Below are 26940 nucleotides of genomic sequence, written 5' to 3' on the forward strand. Positions count from 1 at the left end.
GCATACGCTAATTGGGTCATGCGTTGCGCGGAATGGTGAAAGTATTCCTTGCGGGGTGGAACAAGTACCACTCCGAGATGTACAGAAGATAGAGTAAAGTGAACTTATATTAATTTCTAGATATTTCTATTAAGAGTTTTTAATGTCTTCATGACTGAAGTTTATTAATTTTTTTCTGTTATCTTTTTTTCGGTACTTACGTGTTATAGCTACAACACTCAAGTTCTTCATCTGAGTAGAACCGATTTCCCTGACACTCAATCCTAACGAAATATACCAAAATATGGTGAAATTATAATACTTTATTAATTAAATCATAAAAACTACAGAAAAAACTTATAGAATACAGGCCGCCCAGAACGCATTGATGTCAGGTTAGGTTAAGTTACTAGTCTCTATCAATACCGATCAAACTAAATGAATTTCATACGTGATCAAAAATACCGATTCTGCTAAAATGAAGAACCCGAGTGTTGTAGCTATAATACATAAAGTACCCTTTTATTTAAATAGGTCGGACAACTGGGCTGGGTTAGAATTATTTTTTTTTTTTTGGGGGGGGGGGTGTTTGACTTCTCCTCAGCATGTCTTTGCTTGGTTTCAAAGATGCAATTGGAAATACTAATAATTCATGCGATAGTCCTCTTTCTAATGATTGGTTTTGGGGTTTTCTCAGGGGAATTTGATTTTTTTTTTTTTTTCTAGTCTCTTAAAATCCTTTAATGTTTCAGCCTGTAGTCATTGTATATTTTTTTCTCTTGTGTTGTCTCTTAAAGGTGTGAATACATTATGTTGAAAATGTTTTTTTAATATATTTGTTTCATTTTCCTTAAAACCAGTGAATAGTAGATTCTAATGTCCTAAAATAGCCGTTGACATCATGCGGGTTGTGAACCGTATGCGGCTTTTCGCCGTCGAAAAGGGCTCTTGAGAAACTTCGTCATTATGATTATTCACGTCGCATAATCAAAATGAATCACAAAAAAGAACAAACACTTTAAAACTCTCTTCATGAACTTGTCAACATGAACAATTGGAAATCAAGCATCCATATTTTGGCCCCGACGTGTTTCAAGATTTCGTTACTAGTTCACTCCCAAGAAACACAAATAACAGTTCAAATAAGGATAAATCCTTTTATTAGACATAAAAACAATGACAAAAAATTCTGAATATTGCAATCACATATACAGTTGCCGGTATCAGAAGTAAATCAGTATATCTGATGATATTATGATTTGATCTGATGATTTGATATGATCTGATGATTTATCTCTATTTCAACTGTTGTTTGTGGGTCATGGAAAGGCAGCGTGGTCTTCGAAAATACCTATTTCCAAGAAAATTATTTGTGCAAAGTGTGAGCAATATTGATGCTTTATTCTTGTATGCATTAACCCTCTCCCGCTATCAAACTGTTTATGATGAGAGATTGTGTATCTCTATATAATCCCTATGTGTGTAAGTATCTAGAGAAAACTAACGTAAAACAAAAGATATCTTCATTTTAATATTATTCATCCCCCACAAGTTAAAAGAGCAACCGTAACTTCTCTCATTGATCGTACCATGAAAATTTGCTCCGATTCGTATCGTACCATGAAAATTTGCTCCGATTCGTATATAAGTGCAGAAATAAGTTTTATTAGAAATATTCTGTTTGGTAATGGTTACTTTATCCCTTTTGTCAATAATATATTTAACCGTATTCTAAAAAGACATTCCCGTAAAATCGAAGATATATGACAATGTGAGGTTCCTGATAAGCCTTCAAATATTATATATCTTCCGTACATTCCAAAAATCACAACAAAATTTAAAAATGTTTGCACAAAAAATCATCTGAATGTAGTTTTCACTAATAGTTTTGAAAGTTTTTAAAAACATTTTTAGTTTTAATTTTCGCATTTTGATGTAAGTTGTTAATATTTTTTTCTGGTATTGTGCTTAAGACGGCCCTTTGACATATGGCCGAAATATTCACTGAATCGAATTCCACTGTCTTGGAAAAAAAGAAATGAAAAAATCCTATTGTTTCTAAGTAGTATTTGTTTGATATGGAAAGCCAGTGTGGTCTTTATCGCTATTTTATGTGTACTTTTATTTGCTGGGCAAAAAATAAAAGAAAACAGATACTGAAGTTTAAAAAACGGACTTGAAAAGTCAGGTGTAGTAGCCATCAGGGCTGCCATTTGGACACATTTTATGTCAAAAGGACAAATTCCCGTGTGCCAGGACACAATGACATGAAAGGGCAAAAAAGTGACACATTTTAGAAATTTGGGTAAAATTTAGAAATTAAAAAAAAATGTCACATTTTACCAAAGTAGTGCTTTTTCTTGGTATTCTTTTTTTGAGCATTCAGGTTTATCCAGAGAAGTCGTAAGTAAAGTGTTTCCTCCAAAGTAAAGTATTTACTTGTTTATATCATTTTGTATGAATGATTAGTAGGGTCAATAATACAACTGTTAAAGAAAAATACCCTCTAGTTTACATGATTTCAAGACAGACACATTTTAGCTAAAATGACATATTTTTGGTTGCTCAGGGAAGAAATTTATGAAACAGAAAATTGGCAACCCTGGTCAGCCATACGTATGCAGTAAGATATATTTGCCATAAGCCAGACCTTCTCGATTGCTAAGTATTTGGTTTTAAGTGTAAAATTCATAGACATATATTTAAAATTTAGAGGGTTTATTACGAACTGTTGTGAGCTGTTGAATGCAACTGTTAATTATCATCACAATTTTTTTTTACTATGACTCAAACTGTCAGTGTGGATATAAGACTAAAAACTGTGGATGCAAGACGTATTTGTAAGTCTCACTGATTAATAAGTTTACATTTATGCATGTAAACTTAAATAAGTTTACATTCACTGTAAATGTGAAAAAGATAATACCGTACTGCAAATAATAGGAAAAATTTATAATTTCTATTGATATCAGGAAAATAATTTTTTTTTTTTAATTTCATTGAAAAAGGGATTTTTATCAAAAAAGGTAATTAATAGTAAAAAAGGCTCAATAGTAACTGAAATCTAAAGAACGGAATTTTGATGCCAATAGATACATCAAAAGAATCAAATTTTTATGCTGACTTCAAAAATATAAGTTTCATCTTTTTATTATTTTGTGTAAGATAATAAAAAGTAGCATATATTCTTAATCAATAATTTTAATAAGCACTATAAATAAAAAATAAATTTGGAAACCTAGAAATTTACTATTGAATTGAAATATATGGTAACAAAGTTATTAGTGTACAATTTACATTGTCATAGGTAAGATTTTACATTCTAACTGTAGCTCTTTGTTGTTTTTTGTTTTTGTTTTTTACCAAAGATATTTGGCTCTTTGAGCTAAGAGGAATTCTGATCACTGGCTTAACCCAATAACGTATTGGTTTAAATAAATTTTCGTTACGGATACGTATACCAGTTTTCGTTTGTGGAAGGGTTTGTGTAAAATTGCGGAAGGCTCGAGATTTCTTGGGTGTTAGGTCCTCCACCTACCCCATTTTAAATAGATTCCAACAAAATGAGAAATAGGTGTGGTTTATAAAATAGTTTTTCTAAGAGGCACTTTGCTGTAGTGGAGAACGATCCTTTTTCAAGTTTAATATTTATTTTTGATTTACCTCCTTTAGGACCGTAAAAACTGAAGATTTTAAGACTTTAATATCTTAAGATTTACCTCCCTTAGGACCCATTTTTCCCCGAAAAACTTTTTGAGACCTCTTCTTCCACCAATCTGTTGATGTAAATTCTATATGAACTTCTATCTACAGTAAGGCGGAGAAGCTATGGCATGCTGAGTGAAGACAAACCGACTACTCTTCTCTTCAGGAGGGATGCTCCCTCTAGCGTGAGAACCGTGTCCACGGCCTTTAAAGGCAATCTTCGGGAGAGGAGTGCTTTCTATACGTTTGGTTTGCCCTTGCCATCTAAATTGCTGAAGTATCGTGTCTTTGACCTTCAAACGTTGGAGAAGCTAGGTTTGGAGCTTCTATCATAATAAGTGTTACCACCACTACGCCACCCGAGTGATTTCGCTTCAAAGGCAGCAAGGCATCACTGATCATCTGTTTTTAAAATTCGAGATTCAGAGGCACAAGTGGTGATAAGGATGATTGGCGAGTTGAATAGCCTCACTTTGGGTGTTGTTGATAAGTTGTTTTTCCCTTCAGACGGGAATCAGGGTCTTAAAACTGAAGTTTACAAAATTCCAGGCGTCTATGTCTTTGGAGTGGTTGTTTTCAGAGGCAAATATACTACCATGGTATTTAAATTACTCGTCCCATTCTATATTATCACCTTCAAGCTGGAGGGTGAAATTCAGCTTGGAATTCAGTTTCCGTGAGCAGCGTACAGCTTTCATTTTTGTGGTGTTCTTGGTCATCCCGAAAAGGTTGGTTGTCACCTGGACCTAGGATATCACGGAGGGACTCAGTAATTAGGACTACATCAACGGTATGGGCTGCTTAGTCTCTCACTAGTCCTGCTGTGAGGGAATCACAGTTATCGATAAGTAAATGATCGCAGCTAAAAAGTGCTACCTGCCATTGCAGTTAGAACTGCCAATTTAATTATTAAATTTTTAAGCTTCAATGCATATAGTTTCAATACCTTTTGGCCACATAGTGCATTGATGCTCTGCTTGGCAATGAGAGACCCTGGATACAGTTCAAGCTACTGTAAGGCTGGACCAAAGGCTTGGTACTTGTCCCTGTAAAACAGACCTGGTTACTGAAACGTCGATTTGATAATTTGACAAAAGATGTCTATTCATGTTATTTACTGATGTTTTCCTATATATTTTCTTATAAATTTATGCATATTGTTTTTAAAATTATTATATTTTGTGTATCTTTTTAATTTGGTCGTATTTTTAGCCCTTCTTCCCTATGAGGCCTTTGCATCACTGAGCCAAAAATTACCAATAATCGATTTCACAGTTTATTTTCTTGTTGATTCCTATCTTTGATTCAATTACTCTAGTAATGCTAATACAATCAGCAAAACTATTTATCCTTGACAATAGTGTTTCGATTCAATGGTTTTATTTTAAATTTGGAAATATTCCCATAAAAAGCATACCATAGCTATCACATTTCAAAAATCCGCCCAGATTTGTTGATGTGCTGAACACTTCTCTTTTCAGGTTTTAGTCTGATGTTTTCTGCGGAGTTGTGAAAAAATGAAAACAGGAAATTTACTCAAATGGACTAACAACAACCGGAATTCAAAAAATGGTAAGGGTTTTTAAATTAAGAGCCTTCAGATACAATGCCTTCAATTCATGAGACGTTCAGAGGCTGAATCGATTGAATACGCTTTAATTGTGTATTTTTTTCGAAAACTTTTAATTTCATTGTAAAAATATTTATCATGAAAATTTTTCAAAATATAGATGAATTACAGACAGGCACTTTAACCATATTGAATAGCTCCGCAACGCCTCGCTTTTTACGCTAAAGTTTGACTCTGTCACAACTCTACTTTTTAAAACAATACAAAAGCTTTAACGTAAAGAGCGAGGCGTTGCGGAGGGTACAAGCCCTTTCATATACGGAGTAATATCTGTTCATTTTAAGTTTAAATGTCGCTCCTTTCTTGCAGTTAAAAAAAATTGTTTTTTTTATTTAATCTCTGAACATTTTTGAATTAATACATGTTTTGATTTTGGCTCAACGCACATGAATAGTTAAAACGAAATTTGTATATTATTTTTTTTTTGCTAAATGGCTTTCTCATAGTTTTGATCGGATGATTTTGATAAAAAAAAGGGGTGGGGGAGGAGACCTAGTTGCCCTCCAATTTTCGGCTACTTAAAAATGCAACTAGATTTTTTTTTTGTACGAACGTTTTTGGTAGTAATAAACATACGTACCCTACGAATTAACTTACGTAACGAACTTCTATATTTGTGTATTTTTATTACGTATATGAGGGGGTTTGCCTCCTCGTCAATACTCGATTTTTGCGCTAAAGTTTGAATTTTATCCTATATATTTAAGAATGACGCCTGAATCACAAAGGCCCGTACAATAAATAGTTGAAATTACTAAAAATACTTTAGCGCAAAGAGCAAGGTATTGTGGAGAAGACGAACCCCCTTATAAATGTAATATTTTATATTCGTTTTGAGATTTAATCCTACTCATTACTTCCAGGAGAAATTGTTTTTATTTAGTTTTTCATTTTTTTTAAATAACGCTAGAAAATCCTGCACCTCCTTCATGGAAACTCTCTTCCCTCATGATAAATTCCTCCATGGAAAGATCTTTCCATGTAACCCATTCCCCCGACCCACTCCCACCCACGCGAAAAATTCCCCTGAAAACGTCTGTACACTTCATAATAACCATTACTATACGTAAACAATGGTCAAAGTTTTAACTTGCAGCCCCTCCCCCGAGGACCGTGGGGGATTAATTCGTCCCCAAAGACTTAGTTATTAGGTTTTCGACTAAGCGGAAAAGAATGGCTATCTCAAAACTTTGATGCGGTGATTTTGGGGGGAAATGATGGAGGGGGCTTAGGTGCATTCCAATTGTTTTGGTCACTTAAAAAGGGCACTAAAACTTTTAATTTCCGTTAGAATGAGCCTTCTCGCAAAATTCTAGGACCACTGGATCGATCCGATCACCCCTGGAAAAAAAACACAAAAACAAATGAACACGCATTCAAATTGATTAGATCTACGGTACTTGTGTATTAATCAAAACACACTCAATAAGTGAAGTTAGGTTCTTTCGTGAAACAAACTACGATGTCAGGTTAAGTTAGGTTATAAAGTTATGCTGTGGCCATTGACACACTGTTCTGGAGAAAATATAATTGTCCTGGAAAAATGTAATTGTCTCGTTTTCAGCCTTTGGCAAATCCCAAATCTTCATTTCGAAATCCATATTCAGGCACTATCTTCTATCACTATGCGTAGCAAACTAAATTGAGTTTTGTCTTTGTGGCTATGAAACCAGATTTTCTCAGCAAAATTCTTGAGTGTGTTGTGAATTGAATTGAATCAATCGAATAATGAACAAGTACCAAATATTTAATTAAAATATGCCTGCATCGTTGTTTGTCAAACAGTTCGTGGTAACGAACTGTAGTAAGGAGCGACCCGGCTCAATAGTAAACGAAACTCTAAAAAATGGAATTTCGATACCAATAGTTATATCAAAAGAATCGAAGTTTATGCTGATTTTAAATATATAAGTTTCATCAAGATTAGTCTTACCAATCAAAAGTTACGAGCCTGAGAAAATTTGCCTTATTTTGGAAAATAAGGGGAAACACCCCCTAAAAGTCATAGGATCATAACTAATCGCATTCAGCGTATCAGAGAACCCCATAGAAAAAATTTCAAGGTCCGATCTACAAAAATGTGGGATTTCGTATTTTTTGCCAGAAGACTAATCACGGGTGCGTGTTTATTTGTTTGTTTGTTGTTGTTTTTTTTCCAGGGGTCATCGTATCGACCAAGTGGTCCTAGAGTGTTGCAAGAGGGCTCATTTTAACGGAAATGAAAAGTTCTAGTGCCCTTTTTAAGTGACCGAAAAAATTGGAGGGCACCTAGGCCCCCTCCCACGCTCATTTTTTCCCCAAAGTCAATGGATCAAAATTTTGAGATAGCCATTTTGTTCCGCATAGTTGAAAACCATAATAACTATGTCTTTGGGGATGACTTACCCCCCACAGTCCCTGGGGGAGGGGCTGCAAGTTACTAACTTTGACCAATGTTTACATACAGTAATGGTTCTTGGGAAGTGTACCGACGTTTTCAGGGATATTTTTTTGTTTGGATGTGGGGTTCAGGGGAGGGGGCTATATGGGAGGATCTTTCCTTGGAGGAATATTCTTTGGGGGAAGAGAAATTCAATGAAAAGGGCGCAGGATTTTCTAGCATTACTATTAAAAAAAAACAAAGAAAATATAAACATGAAAAAGTTTTTTTCAATTGAAAGTAAGGAGAAGCATTAAAACTTAAAACGAACAGAGATTATTACGCATATGAGGGGTTCTAAAAATACTTCAGCATAAAGAGCGAGGTATTTAGAAGGAGATAAATACTTCGCTCTTTATGCTAAATTATTTTTAGTAATTTCAACTATTTATTCTACGGCCTTTCTGATTCAGGGGTCATTCTTAAAGAATTGGGACAAAACTTAAGATTTATTGTGAAGAGCGTGGTATTAACGAGGGGACAAACCCCCTCATATATATAATCAAAAATATAAGAATATAAAAGTTTGTTACGTAAGTTAATTCTTAAGTTACGTATATTTTTTACTAATAAAAACGTTCGTTAAAAATTAAAAGTTCTAGTTGCCTTTATAAGTAACCGAAAAATTGAAGGGCAACTAGGCCTCATCCCCACCCCTTATTTCTCAAAATCGTCTGATCAAAACTAAGAGAAAGCCATTTAGCCAAAAAAAGAATTAATAGCAAATTTATTTTAATAATTTATGTACGGAGAGCCAAAATCAGACATGCATTAATTCAAAAACTTTCAGAAATTAAATAAAAAAACAAGTTTTTTGAAATGAAAGTAAGGAGCAACATTAAAACTTAAAACGAACAGAAATTGCTCCTTATATGAAAGGGGCTTTTCCTCCTCGACACCCCGCTCCTTGCGCTAAAGTTTGATTCTTTCTCGCAACTCTACTTTTTAAAACAATAAAAAACTTTAGCGTAAAGAGAGGGGTGTCGAGTTGCCTTTTTCTAGTAAATCTGTAAAGAGCGAGGTACTGACGAGGGGGTGAACCCCCTCATATATGTAATAAAAACATGAGAATACAAAAGTTCTTTACGTAAGCTAATTTATAAGTTACGTAAATCTTTTACTAATAAAAAGATTCGTAAAAAACTAAAAGTTCTAGTTGCCTTTTTAATTAACCAAAAAATCGGAGGGCAACTAGGCTTCCTCCCCCGCTCTTTTTTTCTCAAAATCATTCGATCAAAATTATGAGAAAGCCATTTAGCCAAAAAAAAAAAATGCAAATTTCATTTTAATTATACCTCTGCGGAGAGCCAAAATCAAAACATGCATTGATTCAAAAACGTTCAGAAATTAAATAAAAAAAAAAAAACAAGTTTTTTTTAACTGAAAGTAAGGAGCGACATTAAAACTTAAAACGAACAGAAATTACTTCGTATATGAAAGAGGCTGCTTCCACATCAACGCCCCGCTCTTTACGCTAAAGTTTTTTACTGTTTTAAAAAGAAGAATTGAGAGAAAGAGTCAAACTTTAGCGTAAAGAGCGGGGCGTTGATAAGGAAGCAGCCTCTTTCATATACGAAGTAATTTCTGTTCGTTTTAAGTTTTAATGTCGCTCCTTACTTTCAGTTAAAAAAAAACTTTTTTTTTTATTTTATTTCATGAAAGAACCTAACTTCACTTATTGAGTGTGTTCGGAATAATACAAGATCTACTAAAATAATTGTAGTCAAAGCTTTTAATTCCAAGGTAAGAATAATGTCCTAAACCTACCACTCTACAAAAATAAGATTAGTTACAAAAAAGTGAAACACGTTTCCCTTCTTCTTGCCCCTCCTTAAATAAAAACACCGCATTTTGCCTCAATTTCTACATAATTTGCAATTACAGTATGCAGGCATACACCCAGGTTGGAAACCACGAGACCTCTATAGCTTTGTGAATACGTCCCTAAGCTCTTCATAAAATGCATGTATTTTATGCATCTTTCCAAGTCCCACAACCCCCTCCCCGGTATTTCTCCAAAATTCCATAGATGGGAGATGTGGGTAAAATTTCTCACAGTGTTATTGGTATCGCAAACTCCCCCAGAAAATTGAACACAATTAATCTGCAGTGGCACTTTTTCATTTGAACCCCCTTACCCCCCATATAAAACTGCTCTTGTGCATTGCTTAAGTTGGCTATTTGCACTCATTCCGTGAGTCTATTTTCATCATGTGAAAATAATTTTTGGCTGGTTGACCAAACTGTGAATTGCATAACTTCACAGTGTGATTATAAACCAGATTTTCTTGACAAGGAAAATTCATTTATTCATCATTCGAGTCACCGTTCTATTTTTAAAACTTATGGAAGAACAAGAAGCACGAGCTAAGTACAGCAAGTTACTTATGTCTCTGACATTTCTCAAGGCATTACTGTGTGCGCGCTAAAAAATAGCTTACACTAGGTGTTACACCCTCAACAGATGGAACTGTGCCACCCGTGGCGTTACATGTTTCAAGCGTCATCCGAGGATATCTGGTGTGAATAAATTCTATCATGAGTAGAGGAACAAGTGGTGCTTAGGGATATGCACTTGGTCGTGGATATCTGGTGAATCCTCGGATAAATCGATATCACGTGGTTATAATATCTCTTCGCTTTCCTAAATCTGAAGATAAGAAAAGTGAAAGGTGTGTGCATAGTAGTCTGTTCAGGCGCATGCAGAACCGCTTCAAAAAATATAGTAATCTCTCTTTCTCAAACTTGGCCAAGAAATTAACTAGAAATCTCCCTTCAACCCAGATTCTGCTTGTGCATGAAATCAATCCTGGTTTCTACCTATTTAAAAGGGCCAGAAAGGCGATTTGAGCCACCATAGGACTTGAATCTCAAGCTAGGTTAGATCTAAGGGGGCGTGCGCCCCTTTAATTCTCCTACTTTTGCGTTCAAGTCTAGCTTTTCAAGTCTAGAATTTCAGTAAGGCTGCCCTCTCTTTTTAGGCTTCAGATACTCATATCCTCCACAGAAAGATTTTCATCCTACAAAACGTGGTGTAACTGAGCCATATTGTGCGTAAATTAGCGAAGTGCCAAATGATTCAACTTGTACAAACAAAGGTTTCAATTGTCGAGAATAATCCTTGTATTTTGGACATTCCGTCCATGCTTAAGGACGGAATGCGTCCCTCCACGGCTGTAAGTCCTCAGAAGCTGAAAGATAACAAACGTTGGTTTTTTGGTATTATCAAAGTGATCATCAGTCTTGGAATTTTCGCTGTTTTGCTCTATTTGGGACAAATATTTTAAGACTAGCATGCATAAAAACGACACCGTAACTTGTTTTATATCAATTGCTACCTGAAATGGGATACAAAAAGTCAAAATCTAAGTTCGAATCCTTAGGTCGGTGCAAAATCGAAGTTCGAATCCTTGGCAAACATTGGGACAATCAGCCCTGAAAAAAATTACCTCGCACCTATGATCGTTCATTTCATGAAAAAAGAATTGCATTATTGTGGATAGAGGGGCTGAAAACATGATGGTTTTCAGATATATTGAATTTAAATGGTATTGGTATGATTTCATCACAATCGCACTCCTTTTGAGGGCGGTTCTTTTTTTCCCTTTTACAAAGTTATGTATAACGTCTGAGATACTGATAACTTTTGACAAGGAACTCTGAACTTAATAAATAATACTTTGAACTACAGGTGACTCTACTGGTAGATAAGCAGTAGTTCCTTGAACACTGGCCCGCTCTGTCCACTTAATGTATGTTGTTGTTGTTTGGGGTTTGACGCGTTCGACCAATAGGTCATATGCGTTCGTATCACTCAGTTGTTCTGTGCCTTCTATAATCACTAGCTTGCTTGGGTGTCACTTCAGTCAGTATTCACTGAGCCAGAACAGTATCGCTTGACTTGCTAATGGAGGGGGGCTATTTGCCTGCAACAACTGCCTGCGTAGAAAAACGGGAATCACAATACTGCAACTATGCATTGTCAAACAGCAATTAAAATACATGTACAACACAATAATAAAAAGTAATACAATTTTTACACTTAATGTATTGCTTCGATATCATGTCGCTAAAGAATCATAGTAGGTGTCCGATGGCTACCGGTGGTAGCCAAACCACCGGAAGTGTCCGAAGTTTATATTGTAAACGAGTGGCCCGTTTCTAGCTCTGTTGTGGATAGTATCATTATTAATTCTTCAAATTTTCTGACCTTCTTAATAAAGGCTACTGTAGGCATTTGTAGTTAAGCGTCTAAATCTCTGGCTTAAGAGGCTTTTAACGCCAGTTTTCCCAATCTTAAAGTAGTAGAGGCTCACGGGCTTTAATTCTATTTTTGGTGCTGGTTAAGGGATCCATCAGAAAGCTTTTGTATTTGAGAGGAGTTAACATCTTTGTTGGATTTTCACCAAGCAAGACAAGCCAACACTGCCTGTCCCCATCCTCTAAGTTTTCTACTGACTTATATTAAAGCCGATGGATAGATCATAAAGAAAAGACTGTGCCTCTTGGAGGACCTCAACAAGTAGATTAAAGTCGTAGGTATACTCTAGGTTGGTTACTGACAGGAAAAGGGTAATCAGTACCCCTTGATGCCACTCAATTACAATAAAAACCCTATCACACAGTCAAATAGGGCCAGGAAGAGGACACGTCTTTGTCTTACTCCCAGCTCGGTATTGAAAAGTGGGCTTTTTGCCCCTCAAGCTCAGAAGGGAAGCTGGTCCCTTATAGCTTACCAGATACGTTTTAAGACTCTTGTTTTAACCGTTTTGTTGGGTTTTTTTTTGCTCCACCTTCGCTCTAATCAATGATGCTTATTCTATTCAAATTTCAATATTTATAATAGCACCTTTAAAACATGGTTTGTACTTATCGTTTTAAATATAATTGGCAGAAAATAAAGTAAATTGCTTTTACCAGAAAATCGACTATGGATTCATACCCGTAGCGCTTTCACAGCATAGTTTAAAAAAGCAAAAAATAATTAGTCAGGCTCTAGCTAAAAATATACAATTTATAGAAAATATTTTTTTAGGGGGGGGAGAGTGTTCTTATTGGATTATTTCCTACTGCGTTGACTATCACTTCTTATTATTTTGGAATGACGTGAAAGTGAGCAGGATAGTTCCGACTTAAGAAAATAGGACGATGCTAAAGTATTTCTCGAATCCATCTCGCAGTTCAAATACAATTTAGGATCCATTTTTTTATTGTCATTATTTAGCTTAAGCTAACCTTACACAAAACTGGATGTGTAATCATCTTCGTATTGTATTGTATTGTATCAGATTAACGACGCTTCTTGACTACTAAGGTCCCTGCGTCGGCCCTGCAGTGCATTGCTGCACCATGATTCGATCTCTGGGTCCCGTATTACCAAGCTAAGGCCAAACCCACTGCGCCACCACAGGACAAAATTAATGCCGAAGCGCTCATGGTTTGACTACAAACTTTGAAAATATTGCCAAAAACAGAGCAATTACGCCAGAATACACTGGCGTAATTTCGTCAAATCCTGGGAAGGGAAATTTGGAGCCAGTTTTCCCAAATTAAGTGAAAATGCCAGTAAAAAATGAAAAATGATTACATATATTACCATCTAAAGGGAAAGATATTCTAAAGAAAGCTGACCTGTTTCTTTGGAAACTTTAATTATGCAGGCTTATCTGAGTTTTAACACGTTATTTTGCAAAAAATAAATTTCAGCTGGAGGAGGAGGCAAACTGAGTTCTGGGGGGTAAATCTTGGTCTGGAGGGGACAGTTTCCCCTGCCCCATAGCAAATTGCACCTCTGCCGGAACATATAGGACTAAAAACTATAGAAAAATCTCAGTTAGTTTTTCTGGGGGGAGGGGGGTGTTGTTCATGGATATATTTTTTCGCTTATATTTTAGTAAGCTAACTATCACTTTTCCTTGCTTTATAATAGTATGAAGTTGAGCGGGATATAATGATCTGACAATGCTGATTTTTTTTTCTCTGAATCCACCTCGCAATTCCAGTATTTCCAGCACAATACTAAGCTCCATTTTTAATTATTATTACTTGACTCAAGCTAATTTTTCAGGAAACAAATTTTGGGTTTATTCTCTTGACTTTTTAACTACAAAACTTGAAAAATTGCAAGAAAAAACCAGGATTTACACATTAAATATGCAAATTACAGAAAAATTGTCACAACAACGTCTTTTTGGTGGTGGGCAGGATATTATTGTTGAGTTATTCCTTTTCTGTTTTCTACTAAGTAAACCATCAATTTTTTTAATTAGGTGAGATCTAGCGGGATTTAGTAAAGGAACTAGGCTAAAGTTTTTCTGAGTTAACCTCATAATTTTATGCTCTATTTTCATTGTTATTATGTAAGGTTAAGGTTCATGCTCCCTGTGCAATTTTCGGTATGTTATTTTTCTGCTCTCCTACAGTTTTTAAATCAACGAGACACAACGATTTTACAATAGTTTCTATAGCTGAAATTCAGTTCTGTCGATCTCTTGAATTAAACTTTTGAAATTCGATGTACAAAGTTAGTTAGATGGAAAATACGTTGAATATTCGTTGAAATTCTTGAATAAAGTACAATTTTCCTTTACAATAGTTTCTATAGCTGAAGTTTAGTTCTGTCGATCTCCTGAATTAAACTTTTGAAGTTCGATGTGCAAAGTTAGTTAGATGGAAAATACGTTGAATATTCGTTGAAACTGTTGAATAAAGGACAATTTTCCTTTACAATAGTTTCTATAGCTGAAGTTCAGTTCTGTCGATCTCCTGAATTAAACTTTTGAAATTCGATGTGCAAAGTTAGTTAGATGGAAAACACGTTGAATGTTCGTTGAAATTGTTGAATAAAGGACAATTTTCCTATTTTTTAATGCAAAATTAGATATTCCTCCAATAAAAAGTTTCAATACAATTACAATACACATTTAAATATAATAAAACAATACAAACATACTGATACGGTAAATAGTAGCAAAAAATAATATAATGAAATAATCTTAACACAATTAAACACAATAAAATAAAACAATTAAGTACAATAAAAAGTTTTTGATGCAATTTATAGCAGTAGGCTTGTCGCGAAATCACTTATTTCAGAGTGATCACACACCTTAATATACATTTAAATACAATAAAACAATACAAATACAATAATACAGTAAAATAAAACAATTAGATACAATAAAAATGCTTTTTTCTAATTTATAGAAGCTGGCTTGTCGTGAAATCACTTGTTTCAGATTGATCATACACCTTGATATACATTTAAATACAATAAGATAATACAAATACAATAATACAGTAAAATAATACTATAAAATAATATAATGCAATTAAATACAATAAAATAATGAAATCAAATACAATAAAAAGTTTTTGGTTTACTTTACAGCATTGGGCTTGTCGTGAAATCACTTGTTTCAGAGTGACCTTACAGTTTAATATATATGTAAATATAATAAAATAATGCAAATACAATAATATAGTAAATTAATACCATAAAACAACAGAATACAATAAAGGAATACAAAATACAATAATACAATAAAAGAATACCATAATAGAATACCATAAAATAATAGAATGCCGGTGAAAAAATCACTAGATTTTGCGATTGGTTTAGTGATTTTCTTCAATAATCTAGTGATTTGCGAGCTAAATTAGTGTTTTTTACTTCAGGCAATATAAAAAAAATCCCTACAAATAGGGATAAATGACTAAAAGTGGCAACCCTGTATCGCCTGCTAATGAATCCCTTGATATGAGGATTTTGTCTATTGCTGCAAGATACAGTTGCAGACTCATCGGAAAGTGCTTGTTTCGGAACGAACATATATCTTAACATAAGTTAATCTTATAAAAACCGATTATGGATTCATGCTCCTGATGCATTGACTAAAAAACAAAAGAATTTAAGAATTATCCCAAAAAATGTACAAATTATAGAAGAATTGTCCAAAATCTTGGTTTTTATTTTGGGAGGGGGAGACATTTATTTATCCAGCCCGTCCTTTTCTGATTTATGCTAAGTTAATATTACTTTTGTCATGCTTGAAGGGGTAAGATCAACCTAGTAAAAGACGAAACACGACCCATAGTAACCAAACGTTAAAAAACCTGTATATAGAAACTGGTTAGGGAATAAAAATTGCCATTTTTAGCTAATTCAGGAATGGTAACTATTATCTCAATTAGTCTTAATTGTAAAGCGCTATTTCGATATATTGTGTCAGAATCATGTGAAATTGAGCAAGGAATACTGATGGGACGATGCTAAAAATGACTGCGTCTTATAGTTCCAATTTCGGTACGATTTTCGGGTTCTTTTTTTACTATTATCGTTTTTATTTTACTTAAGTTAACTTTATAGGAAACCGATTATGGATTCATCCTCCTGATGCTTTGACTGCCGGTCATGTAGCTTATCTTGTCAAATTTCTTGGAAGCACAGAAGTGTCTCAACCAAAAGGTCAAGAAGTAGTCAAAGAGGGGATAAGGAAGCTCCGCTTTAATCACCAAGTGAAAAAAGCAGAAGGTCAAAAATCGCAGAAAGTTGAAGTGACAATATCTATAGATGGCGTTGCTGTACAAGATTCAAAATCAAAGGTAGGGATAGTTCATTTCTTCTATTCAGTTTTGGTGTAAACATTACAGAGTAAGAATTTAGAGATGGTGTTGTTGTACAAGATTCATAATCAGTGATAGGAATTTTTTTTTTCAATTTCGATTTAAATAGAATTCGGCTGTGGTAAATCAAAAGTGGAAAGTTACAGAGTAGGATTTGTAGATGGCGTTTCCGTACAAGATTCAAAATCAAAGGTAAGTACTGTTCTTTTTTTTTCTATTCAGTTTAGGTTTAAACAGGATTCAGCAATGAAAATCGAAAAGTGGAAGGTTAAAAAGCAGGAATTTGAAAACACATAAATTTGGAAGTTGAAATCAATTCAAAACGAGTAAAAATATGTGTTTACTATGAAAATATAATAAATTTTAGGACACCTGTAAACATCTTGAGCTTCTGGTGAGGGGGAGAGAACGAGGGATGGTTTAAGGTTAAAGACCTGCTTAAGGGCCTTGACTAGGTAAATAGCGCATATTAGTAGCAAATTAATCGAAAATTGATTGTTACAGGGCAAAAATTTCATAGGAGACAGGTGGAAACTCAAAATGTATTGAAGTTTTTTCTTAATTTATCTAATATTCAAATGGGTTGTGAAGAGGATACAAGAATAAATTTAAATAAAATGAAAGTTTCATTTTCGACGGTGGATGTATTGGGGGCACATGGTACGAATGGGTGATGGAAGGCTACCTCATGACATATGGTGTTGGATACCCCCTGGCCTCCGCAAGTCAGGGAGACCCAAAATGACCGTTGGCAGGATGTTAGAGAAGGAGGTGAAGCTGGCGAGGTCTTCGATGGAGGAGCTTTGGTCGAAGGCTCAGGACAGGTCGTCATGGCGAACCACTGTTGCTGCCTTATGTGCCCTCAGGCGTAGGAGGACCTAAGTAAGTAGGTAAAGTTTCATAGTAGGGGTTAAAGAGTGAAACTCCAAACAGGTTGAGGTGAGGCAAAGGCGTCTACAATTATATCAGCAACACGTGGTTTGATGTTAGAATGATTTGTTAGCAGTAGCATTAGGAACATTAGTACCAACCACTCGTTTGTACAAGGCAATTTTTCTTGGTATCTGACATACGACAAACTAAGGTTGATATCTACAGCTCCATTTGCCAACTATTTCAATATTAATGAGAAAAAAGAATATTACATATTTCGGAAAACATGGAAAAGCTTTAACATCTTAATAGCCAAATAAGTTAGAATTACTGTACTTGGCCTTTTGAGGAGCAAAAATAAAGATTGTCTAAAAAACAAAATATAGCTAGCTCACAATCTAAGAAAATCTAAAAAACACAACGGTTTGAAATTAATTTAGGCAAGAAAGTTAGGTAAGAGCATCATTTGCTATGGGGTAGGGTGGGGGGGGGGGGTGTTGACGGTGTAACTATATCATGAGACTCTATATGCATCCATGTTTTTAAATTTGTAATATATCAGGAAGTTCTAAGGGTATTAAGTTGAAAATTACAGGGAATGGTGAAAAGGATGTAGTACTTTGGGCTAGTCAGGGAAGCTATGTGCTATCTGTGCTAAAGTTAGATTTTAACCTAAAATAGGCCACACCTGAACTTGACACGGCAAGTCCTTTAGCACACCCAAAATTTTTCCTTTGGCTATAGTTTTTGATGTACGACCTAGTATCTATACAGATTTCACTGATTGACCGATTTCAAAAGATTTCACAAGTTAAAAATAAATATTGCCGGTTTTCCACAGCCAAAACATAGTACAGACCAACTACTTTTACAGGTGACATGGGGTACTTACAGGTACTCAAGCGACGTGGTTCCTTATATGCACCCAGAAAAACGTAATGGCAACTACAACTACTACTAACAACTCATTGTAGCACCAAGTCGCTTGGGCCAACACAGCTACGCATGCTCCTCCATCATTGTAATCAAAGAGAGTTGCCTTCCTCCCTCCACCCTCTCAGGAAGCTACCATTTCCTTGAAATATCTCCTTATGACTTCTCCCCACCCCAGCCGGAGACGACTTGTTCTTCGATTGGCCTTAGACAGGTGGACAACAAGGATACTTGTTGGCGATCTGTCCTTTGCCGCAATGGCAATACCCTTGGAAAACCTATTAACTAAATTCAGTATATTCATCTCGTTCAAGATTTAAGATCTGAGAGAAGTCAGAACTGGCCGACAAAATTGGTTTTTGATGTTGGTTTTTTCAGACTCTAAGATTGATTGCAATTGTTGCAGCCATTCTTACTAGATTTGTCCTAGCTGTTTCAGTCGTATCTTCATTAGCAGCCATTCTTACTAGATTTGCAACCATTCTTACTAGATTTGTCCTAGCTGTTTCAGTCGTATCTTCATTAGCAGCCATTCTTACTAGATTTGCAACCATTCTTACTAGATTTGTCCTAGCTGTTTCAGTCGTATCTTCATTAGCAGCCATTCTTACTAGATTTGCAACCATTCTTACTAGATTTGTCCTAGCTGTTTCAGTCGTATCTTCATTAGCAGCCATTCTTACTAGATTTGCAACCATTCTTACTAGATTTGTCCTAGATGTTTCAGTCGTATCTTCATTAGCAGCCATTCTTACTAGATTTGCAACCATTCTTACTAGATTTGTCCTAGTTGTTTCAGTCGTATCTTCATTAAGGCTTTTATCAGGTGAAATCAGCCGACTACTTTGTCAGTAAGGATTGCTTTTCGCTCCTGAATCAGAATTTTTCTGACAAGCTACTTGTAATGTGCCTAATATACCTAAAGGTCCCAGTGAAGACTGGGCCTGCTAAAAGAAGTCATAACTGACTTTGAAAGAAGGATGATGTTGTATTATTTTAATGAATTGACGTGTTTATTGGAGGAAATAACTAACGTAAACTAATTAACATCAAAATTACTAAATTGACTAACTTAATTACTAATTGAACATTGCCAAGTTTTGAGCTAGATTCTATAACACTAAAAAAGCCTTAAATCTTGTTAATATTTATTAAGTTTTATCCCTTCTATTTGATTTTTGATATTTTTTATAGATATTTTTAACTTTTTATTTTCTTTTAGTGATTAGTCACTAAAAGAAAAAACTACTGAGGTTTAAAGTGAGTAAGCTTGAGTTTCTTCAGGAGTATACTAAGGTGACTGCGCCTGTGACCAGGGCACTTGACATAATGCAAGGGATAAGAACTGTTTTCTGGGAACACTGTTGCCAACGTTGATTGCACTAAGAAAGAAAATGATTGACATGAACCAAAACCGCTCTATCAAGCACACGCAAGCTCTCTTGGAAGCGATCTTGGATGGTTTAGAGAACCAATTTGCACATGTTTTTACAATGTAGCTAAGTGAACCTAGTTTTAAGGATCTTGCAATAGGAAGTGGAAGTCGGCCTGAGTTCAAGGAAAAATGGATGCCGGGAAATATCCGCAACCGAGTCATTGGTGTGATTTCTGACGAAATGAAATATATTTTACTAGTCAATGGTGATAATCAGTTGACTGATTGTGATGCAAAGCACAGCAAAGTGTCGTCGATTAATTCTGATGACCTCCTCTTATTTTCGACAGTAATGGTGTTGGGACGAGTACGGATTCTTCTCTTGGCTTTAAGACAAAAATTTATTTATTGAGGCTCATGGATGATAAAAACCGTTCGATTGAGTTCTTGAAAGAATATCCCTACGTTGCAAGAGTTTTACGATAGTCCAGTACTGCCATAGCATCGTCTGCTATAGCAGAACGTCTTTTTTTCTGTTTGGGGCTCAATATTCACTGCGAAGTAAAATCAACTTGGAGATAAGAAGTCCAAGGAAATTTTGCTGTTGAAAGCAAACTCCGTACTTTGATGATAAATTTTGTGAAAATTTTTGTCATCAACGGTACGCTTTGAGAAAAGGGTTTTGTATTTAGAGTAATTTTAAATGCCTATTTTGTAATTAATTACAAATTACCTCCCTGACAATGTATTTCCAATTACTAATTAATTACTTTATGGTATGAGTAATTTGTATTTGCAATTAATTACATTTTAGAAGTATTTCTCACAACACTGAATAGATAATGTTAATCATAAGACTGCAATATCATGTCAAATCATGTGTTTCCAATATTCTCGCCCAATATCCTATTATTCGCGATTTTTGGGACTCAAAGCTATTTCTAACAGTGATTAGATTTCGCTTCACCAGCTGAATTTTACTTTGTCTAATGAAAAGAATGACTTTTTGTCAGAGATTCACCTCTGTTTCAAATCAAGGCTCATAAGACGGTTAATTTTAGCATCCGTTTTTTATGGCACTTGGTTTTAACCAAGTGACATATAGCAATCGCAAATTCTGTCGGTCCCGGTTTTGCTACTTTAGGCACTTCCAGGTAAGCTTCTTTCTGAAAAATTAGAAAAAATGAGGTATTTTTAACTTTCGAAGGGGTGATCGGATCTCAATGAAATTTGATATTTAGAAGGATAGTGTGTCTCAAAGCTCTTATTTTAAATCTCGACCGGATCTGGTGACATTGGGGGGAGTTTGGGGTGGGGGAACCTAAAATCATGGAAAACTCTTGGATTAGAGGGATCGGGATGAAACATGGTGGGACAAATAAACAGAAGTCTTATATACGTGATTTAAATAATTGGAACGGATCCGCTCTATGGGGGGGGGGGGGTTAATTCTGAAAAATTAGAAAAAATGACGTATTTTTAACTTACGAAGGAGTGATCGGATTTTCATGAAACTTCATATTTGGAAGTACCTTGTAACTCAGATCCCTTATTTTAAATCTCAACCGGATCCAGCGTAATTGGGGGGGGGGCAGTTGGGTGGACCGGAAATCTTAGAAAATACTTAAAGCGGTGAGATCAGGATGAAACTGGATGGGAAGAATAAAAACCTGTCTAAAACACGTGACTGGCATAACCAGACCGGATCTGCTCTCTTTGGTGGAGTTGGGGGGGGATAATTTTGAAAATTGAGGTATTGTAACTTACGAAAGGGTGATCAGATCTTAGTGAAATTTGATATTTAGAAGGATTTTGTGCTTTAAAGCTCTAATTTTAAATTCCGACCAGATCCTGTGACATTGGGGGGAGTCGGAGGGGAAAACCGGAATTCTTGGAAAACGTGAAAATTGTGGCATTTTTATCTTACGAAAAGGTGATCGGATCCTAATGAAGTTTGATATTTAGAAGGATATCGTGTCTCGAAGCTCTTATTTTAAATCCCCACCGGATCTGGTAACATTGGGAGGAGTTTGGGGTGGGGGAACGTAAAATCATGGAAAACGCTTAGATTGGAGGGATCGGGATGAAACTTGGTTGGAAAACAAGCAGAAGTCTTAGATACGTGATTTACATAATTGGAATGGATCCACCCTATTAGGGGGGGGCAGTTGGGGGGATCGGAAATCTTAGAAAATACTTAAAGCGGTGAGATCAGGATGAAACTGGATGGGAAGAATAAAAACCTGTCAAAGATACGTGACTGACATAACCGGACCGGATCTTCTCTCTTTGGTGGAGTTGGAGGGGGGGTTATTTTGAAAAATGAGGTATTTGTAACTTACGAAAGGGTGACCAGATCTTAATGAAATTTGATATTTAGTAGGATCTTGTGCTTTAAAGCTCTAATTTTAAATTCTAACCAGGTCCTGTGACATTGGGGGGAGTTGGAAGGGGAAACCGGAATTCTTGGAAAACGTGAAAATTGGGGCATTTTTATCTTACGAAAAGGTAATCGGATCTTAATGAAATTTGATACTTAGAAGGATATCGTGTCTCAAAGCTCTTATTTTAAATCCCGACCGGATCTGGTGACATTGGGGGGAGTTTGGGGTGGGGGAACCTAAATCATGGAAAACGCTTAGATTGGAGGGATCGGGATGAAACTTGGTGAGAAAACAAGCAGAAGTCTTAGATACCTGATTTACATAATTGGAATGGATCCGCCCTATTAGGGGAGGGGGGCAGTTGGGGGGACCGGAAATCTTAGAAAATACTTAAAGCGGTGAGATCAGGATGAAACTGGATGGGAAGAATAAAAACCTGTCTAAGATACGTGACTGACATAACTGGACCGGATCTTCTCCAAGGACATCGTGACTCAGAGCTCTTATTTTAAATCCTGACCGGCATTAAGCCTCTTATTTTTCTTTTAAATCCATCTATTGATTCTTAGAATTTTGCTAGAGCTCATACCATATGATCTCTTGGCTCTTAGCTCTTCTTGCCTCGTCACAAGTGCCATATGAGCTCTTAGCTCTTGTTTTAATGATGAACTACTGAATATATGGTACTGATAATGTAATTTGGATTTTGTTTGTTAATTTGTTGATTTTTTTATTTGTTTATTTCATTAACTTATTTTGTTTCTTTGTAGAATTTTTTATTTGTTTATTTTATAAACCTTTAGGTCTGCTATTAGGTTTTATGATTATTCATGCTTATTTTGAACCTTTATTTTCTTTTTAATACTCCTATCATAATTTTTATTTATTGTCATGCCAATTCATATGTTCCTCTATAATCACCCAATAATATTCCATTATTTATGATTCTAGGCACAAAAATTTGGTTCCGACGGGAGTCTAATTCCGCTCAGAGTTGCCAACTTGTACTCTTTTCATGTGAAATGCGCTCTTTTTTACCTCAGAAGGGACGCGGAAGAGTGAAAATCACTCTTTTTGCATGTTAGTTTTCATTCACTTTGAACGTCAGTATTTGGTAGCTTTGTCAGAAGTGTAATCAACCCCAGGAACAGGGTTACCAACTTGCACCAATTTTCCATCGAAATACACTCTCTATATCTCAGAGGTGATGCGCAAGCTTTGGCAACCGAGCACGTTCAAATTTTTGACTTGCGCTCTTTTTTAGCCAAAATCAATCTTTTTTGGCCTGGATTTGCACTCTTTTTGGACGCCAGGGGTTGGCAATCCTGAATCCACTTTTTCAGAGAGATTTATTGTCGTTGAATAAAAAAGATGTCTTTTTATGAGTGAATATTCAGTCCGCTTCCGTTTGGATTATGGTTGAAAAGTTTGCTTCTCCAACCGACCAGGCTTTATTAGTAAACAGAAGAAATTATTCAATGTGATATACAGATAACATAACTTTTATGAAGTTTATTTAATAAAAATTTAGGTCAGCTTTTAGTTTAATTTTGTGATCTTTACTCATTCTTTGAATCTTTTGAATTTTAACGGCTTATATGGAAATATTTTTGAATCCCACATCAAATCTTGTCTTCCCACTATTTTAACCCAATAATCTTCACTTGTCTGTACTTTCAGGCACTAAAGTTTGGTATTGATAGGAGTCAAATTTTGCTTTGGCAGCCAGATTTCTCGTCGTGCGTTTAAAAAAATGTTTGGTGTGGTTGAATATTCGACTCGCGTCTGTTGGGATCCGTTTTGAAAAGTTTTTTTTTCTGGCCTTTTTCTGATAAATAAAGCATCTTGTTTGAAATATGGATTATTGGTTACAAGAATTGAATATGAGTCAAGTAAAGAATTATTGCCCATTCTAATATTTGAATAATCTCTCTTTTTTTCTGTCAGTTCACTGGTTCAGTGTAATCTACTTCAAAAATATTAGTCTTTTCTCTTCTGCGCATACCTTTTCTTCTTCTTTTTTGAGAACGCATTAACAGAAGTCTTTACAGAATTCTTTTTTCTTTCACTGGCCGAAAATCACCCGCGTTAGTGTTTTTAATTTTTTTCTTCGTTTCGTTTTCAAGCTTCACAAATAGCTAGTGTGGTCTTAGAACGTACTTACACCTTACCTATTTCTTATAGAAAATTCTTTATCAATACCCTTTACATCGGATTTCGTATTGCGCTGACGACAAAGCAGAGAAGAAGTTTTTCAGTTTCATTGCAAAAGAATCAGATTCTGATGTGCACATTTGTTTTGTTTTCGTTTCTGAAAAGTTGGTAAGTAAAACTCAAACCTTATCTACTACAATAAAATAAAATATGCCACAATAATAATTGCATTTCCCTCTTTTAATGGCTCACAGACAAATCCTATAGGGGGTAAAATCCTAAGAGGGTAACTCGTATATGTGTTGATTGTTAAGACGGAATTATTGAGGGGAAAAAAGCTTATTGTTGTTGAGGCGGAATTGTTGAGGTGGAAAACGCCTGATCTTGCTGCAACCCAGCAAGCATATGACTGTGGGTATCACTTAGTGATAAGGAAATTCATTAATCAACATCCAGTATATCATATACTGTATATACAGTATATACAGCATATACTGTATGTATAGTATATCAATATCATATGTGTTGATTGTTAAACGGGAATTATTGGGGTAGAAACGCTTATTGTTCTTGAGGAAAATGCCTCGTCTTGCTGTGACCCCGCAAGCATATGACTGTGTGCATTATTTAGTAATGAGGTCATTAATTAATCAAAGTCCAGTATATCATATACTGTATATACAGTATATCACTATCATATGTATTGATTGTTAAGACGGAATTATTGAGGCAGAAAACGCTTATTTTTTTTGAGGCGGAAAACGCCTGGTCTTGCTACGACCGTATGCAAGCGTATGACTGTGTGCGTATGACTGTGTGCACTATTTAGCAGTAAGGTCATTAAGTGATCAATATCCAGCATATCAAGCAATACGTGCTTGGAATTAATTTAAAACATGTTTTGTCAAATAATAAAAGATATTTAGATGATATTTTGGTCTTAAATTGTAAGGATTTCATTGATATTTCTAAAAATATATATCCATCAGAGCTTATTCTTGAGCCTAGTCATGGCGCTGGTCATGAAGATCATTTCTTAGATTTAAATATTAATATTTGTGATAATAATAAATTAAGTTTTAAAATTTTGATTTTGAAGTGATTAGTTTCCCATTCCCTGAAAGTAATATACACTCAAATATCATATAATCAGCGTTTTTCTCACAGTTACTTCGTTATGCAAGGATTTGTAGCAATTATATTGATTTTAAAAATAGATGTAAAATCTTAAGCCAAAAATTGATATCAAGAGGTTTTTCTGCAAATAAATTAACTTGGCAATTTAAAAAAATTAGTTTTCATTATAACGAACTTTTAAATAAATATCAAAAGAATTATCTAGAAATACTTAAAGAAATTTTCAACTAATTTCGGAGGTTCGAGAAATGTTGTCGCAGCGCCATTTATTTTGAATTGTGTTTCTAATTGAGCGGATTTTCTTAAAAATTAGCCACATGGTAAAGATGAATTCTATAATTGTTTAGTTCATTCAGGTTTTTTGCAATGTGTTAATATTTGTGATTTGGTAAAATTTATAATATTTAGTTTACCTATTGTTGCTAAAGGGAGGGATATATTAACAGGATAAGCTTGTTTTGGTTTTACTTGGTTGTTTTACATTTGCTGGGTTTTGTTTTCTTTTATAGGCATATATTTTGGGGGTGATACCTGACGCGGGGATGCCATGGATATTCTGTGGTAGCCACAACACTGTGCTGGGTAGAGAATTTAGAGTGGCGAAACCCTATATAGGCCAGTCTACTCTCCTGATGAGCCCTTATGTTGGGTGTTGCCTCTGAATTATTTGTCTATATTATTTTTTCTTTTGTTTGGTAAATGACGACTTATACTTATTGACGACATGACTGCCTGTCCATGGATTATTCTTTATGGTTGATTGTGTGTGGCTATGCTGTTTGACCTATGTGATTGTATGGATGAGTAGGGTTAAGGCCTCATTCAAGTGCTGTTCTATATTAATCACTAATTTAGGAAAACAGTCTTCCTTTTCTCCTTCTGTCTTTTTTTTTTTTTTTTTTTTTTTTGTGTTTGTGCTGTTGCATTGGTGATTTCTCTTTTCATGATATAAATTAAGTAGTCACTCTGGCCCTTCTCTTAAGCCGGTGTAATTTTTTATTTTTTGCTTACCTTTTTTTTCAGTTATCATTTTTTTCTTTTGGTCTTAATGCTATATATTATTTATTTTTCTAGTAGTTACGAATTCTTCTTCTTGTTCACCTTTATCTTCTTCTCCAGTATTGCCTTCCATGTGTTTTCTTCTCTCGTACCGGTCTGCCCTCTGCGGTCTAACAATAATGTTTTATTGCCTGTTTATATGTATTGAGTATCAATAAGTCTAGGTCTGAATAAGATTGACTGAGTAAGCTCTGATGTTAAATACTGTTTTTTTTTTTTAATTAACGCACCTCTTTTGTTCACAAGGGAAGAAATAATATGAATAAAGAAATAGTTATGTATTGATTTTACAAGTAATTAGTCGAACTTTATCCCATATTCATCAAAATTAATATACTCTTTCTTCTTAAACTGTTTGGGCATGACCCTATGCCGTGTAGAAAAGACACTGAATAACTAGCTAGTAATCAAAAAATCTTTGAGCTCCACAAGAAAACAAAGAAAATGGAAAATGAGTTTTTAGCTAAAAATGACTTGATCGCTGGATGACTGTCTTTTGTTTTGCGTACTTGCGGCCAAATTAACAGTGGGAAGGAGACCTTTTAAGGATAGTGGTATCAACTTTTCTTTTAAGTGCTTCTTGCAGGTAGATAACTTCGAAGACCACACTGCCTTTCCATGACGAAAGTAAAACAGTTCAAAATAGGGATGATACCTTTTTATTGAC

General features: G+C 35.1%; 1 protein-coding gene across 3 annotated transcripts in view; it reads left to right on the forward strand.

Moving 5' to 3' along the window:
- LOC136041456 (PTB domain-containing engulfment adapter protein 1-like) overlaps positions 1 to 26940 on the forward strand; it is a 77172-nt gene that overhangs the window by 30054 nt on the left and 20178 nt on the right. For all 3 annotated transcript variants that reach the window (XM_065726140.1, XM_065726142.1, XM_065726141.1), the window contains exons 2-4: positions 5166 to 5256; positions 16102 to 16337; positions 24108 to 24245. In XM_065726140.1, coding sequence (XP_065582212.1) covers positions 5202 to 5256; positions 16102 to 16337; positions 24108 to 24245 — 429 coding nt within the window. In that variant the 5' untranslated portion in view covers positions 5166 to 5201. The remainder of the gene's footprint in view (positions 1 to 5165; positions 5257 to 16101; positions 16338 to 24107; positions 24246 to 26940) is intronic.

The sequence above is a fragment of the Artemia franciscana genome, unplaced genomic scaffold (genome assembly GCF_032884065.1).
Source record: "Artemia franciscana unplaced genomic scaffold, ASM3288406v1 PGA_scaffold_23, whole genome shotgun sequence".
NCBI classification, from domain to species: domain Eukaryota; kingdom Metazoa; phylum Arthropoda; class Branchiopoda; order Anostraca; family Artemiidae; genus Artemia; species Artemia franciscana.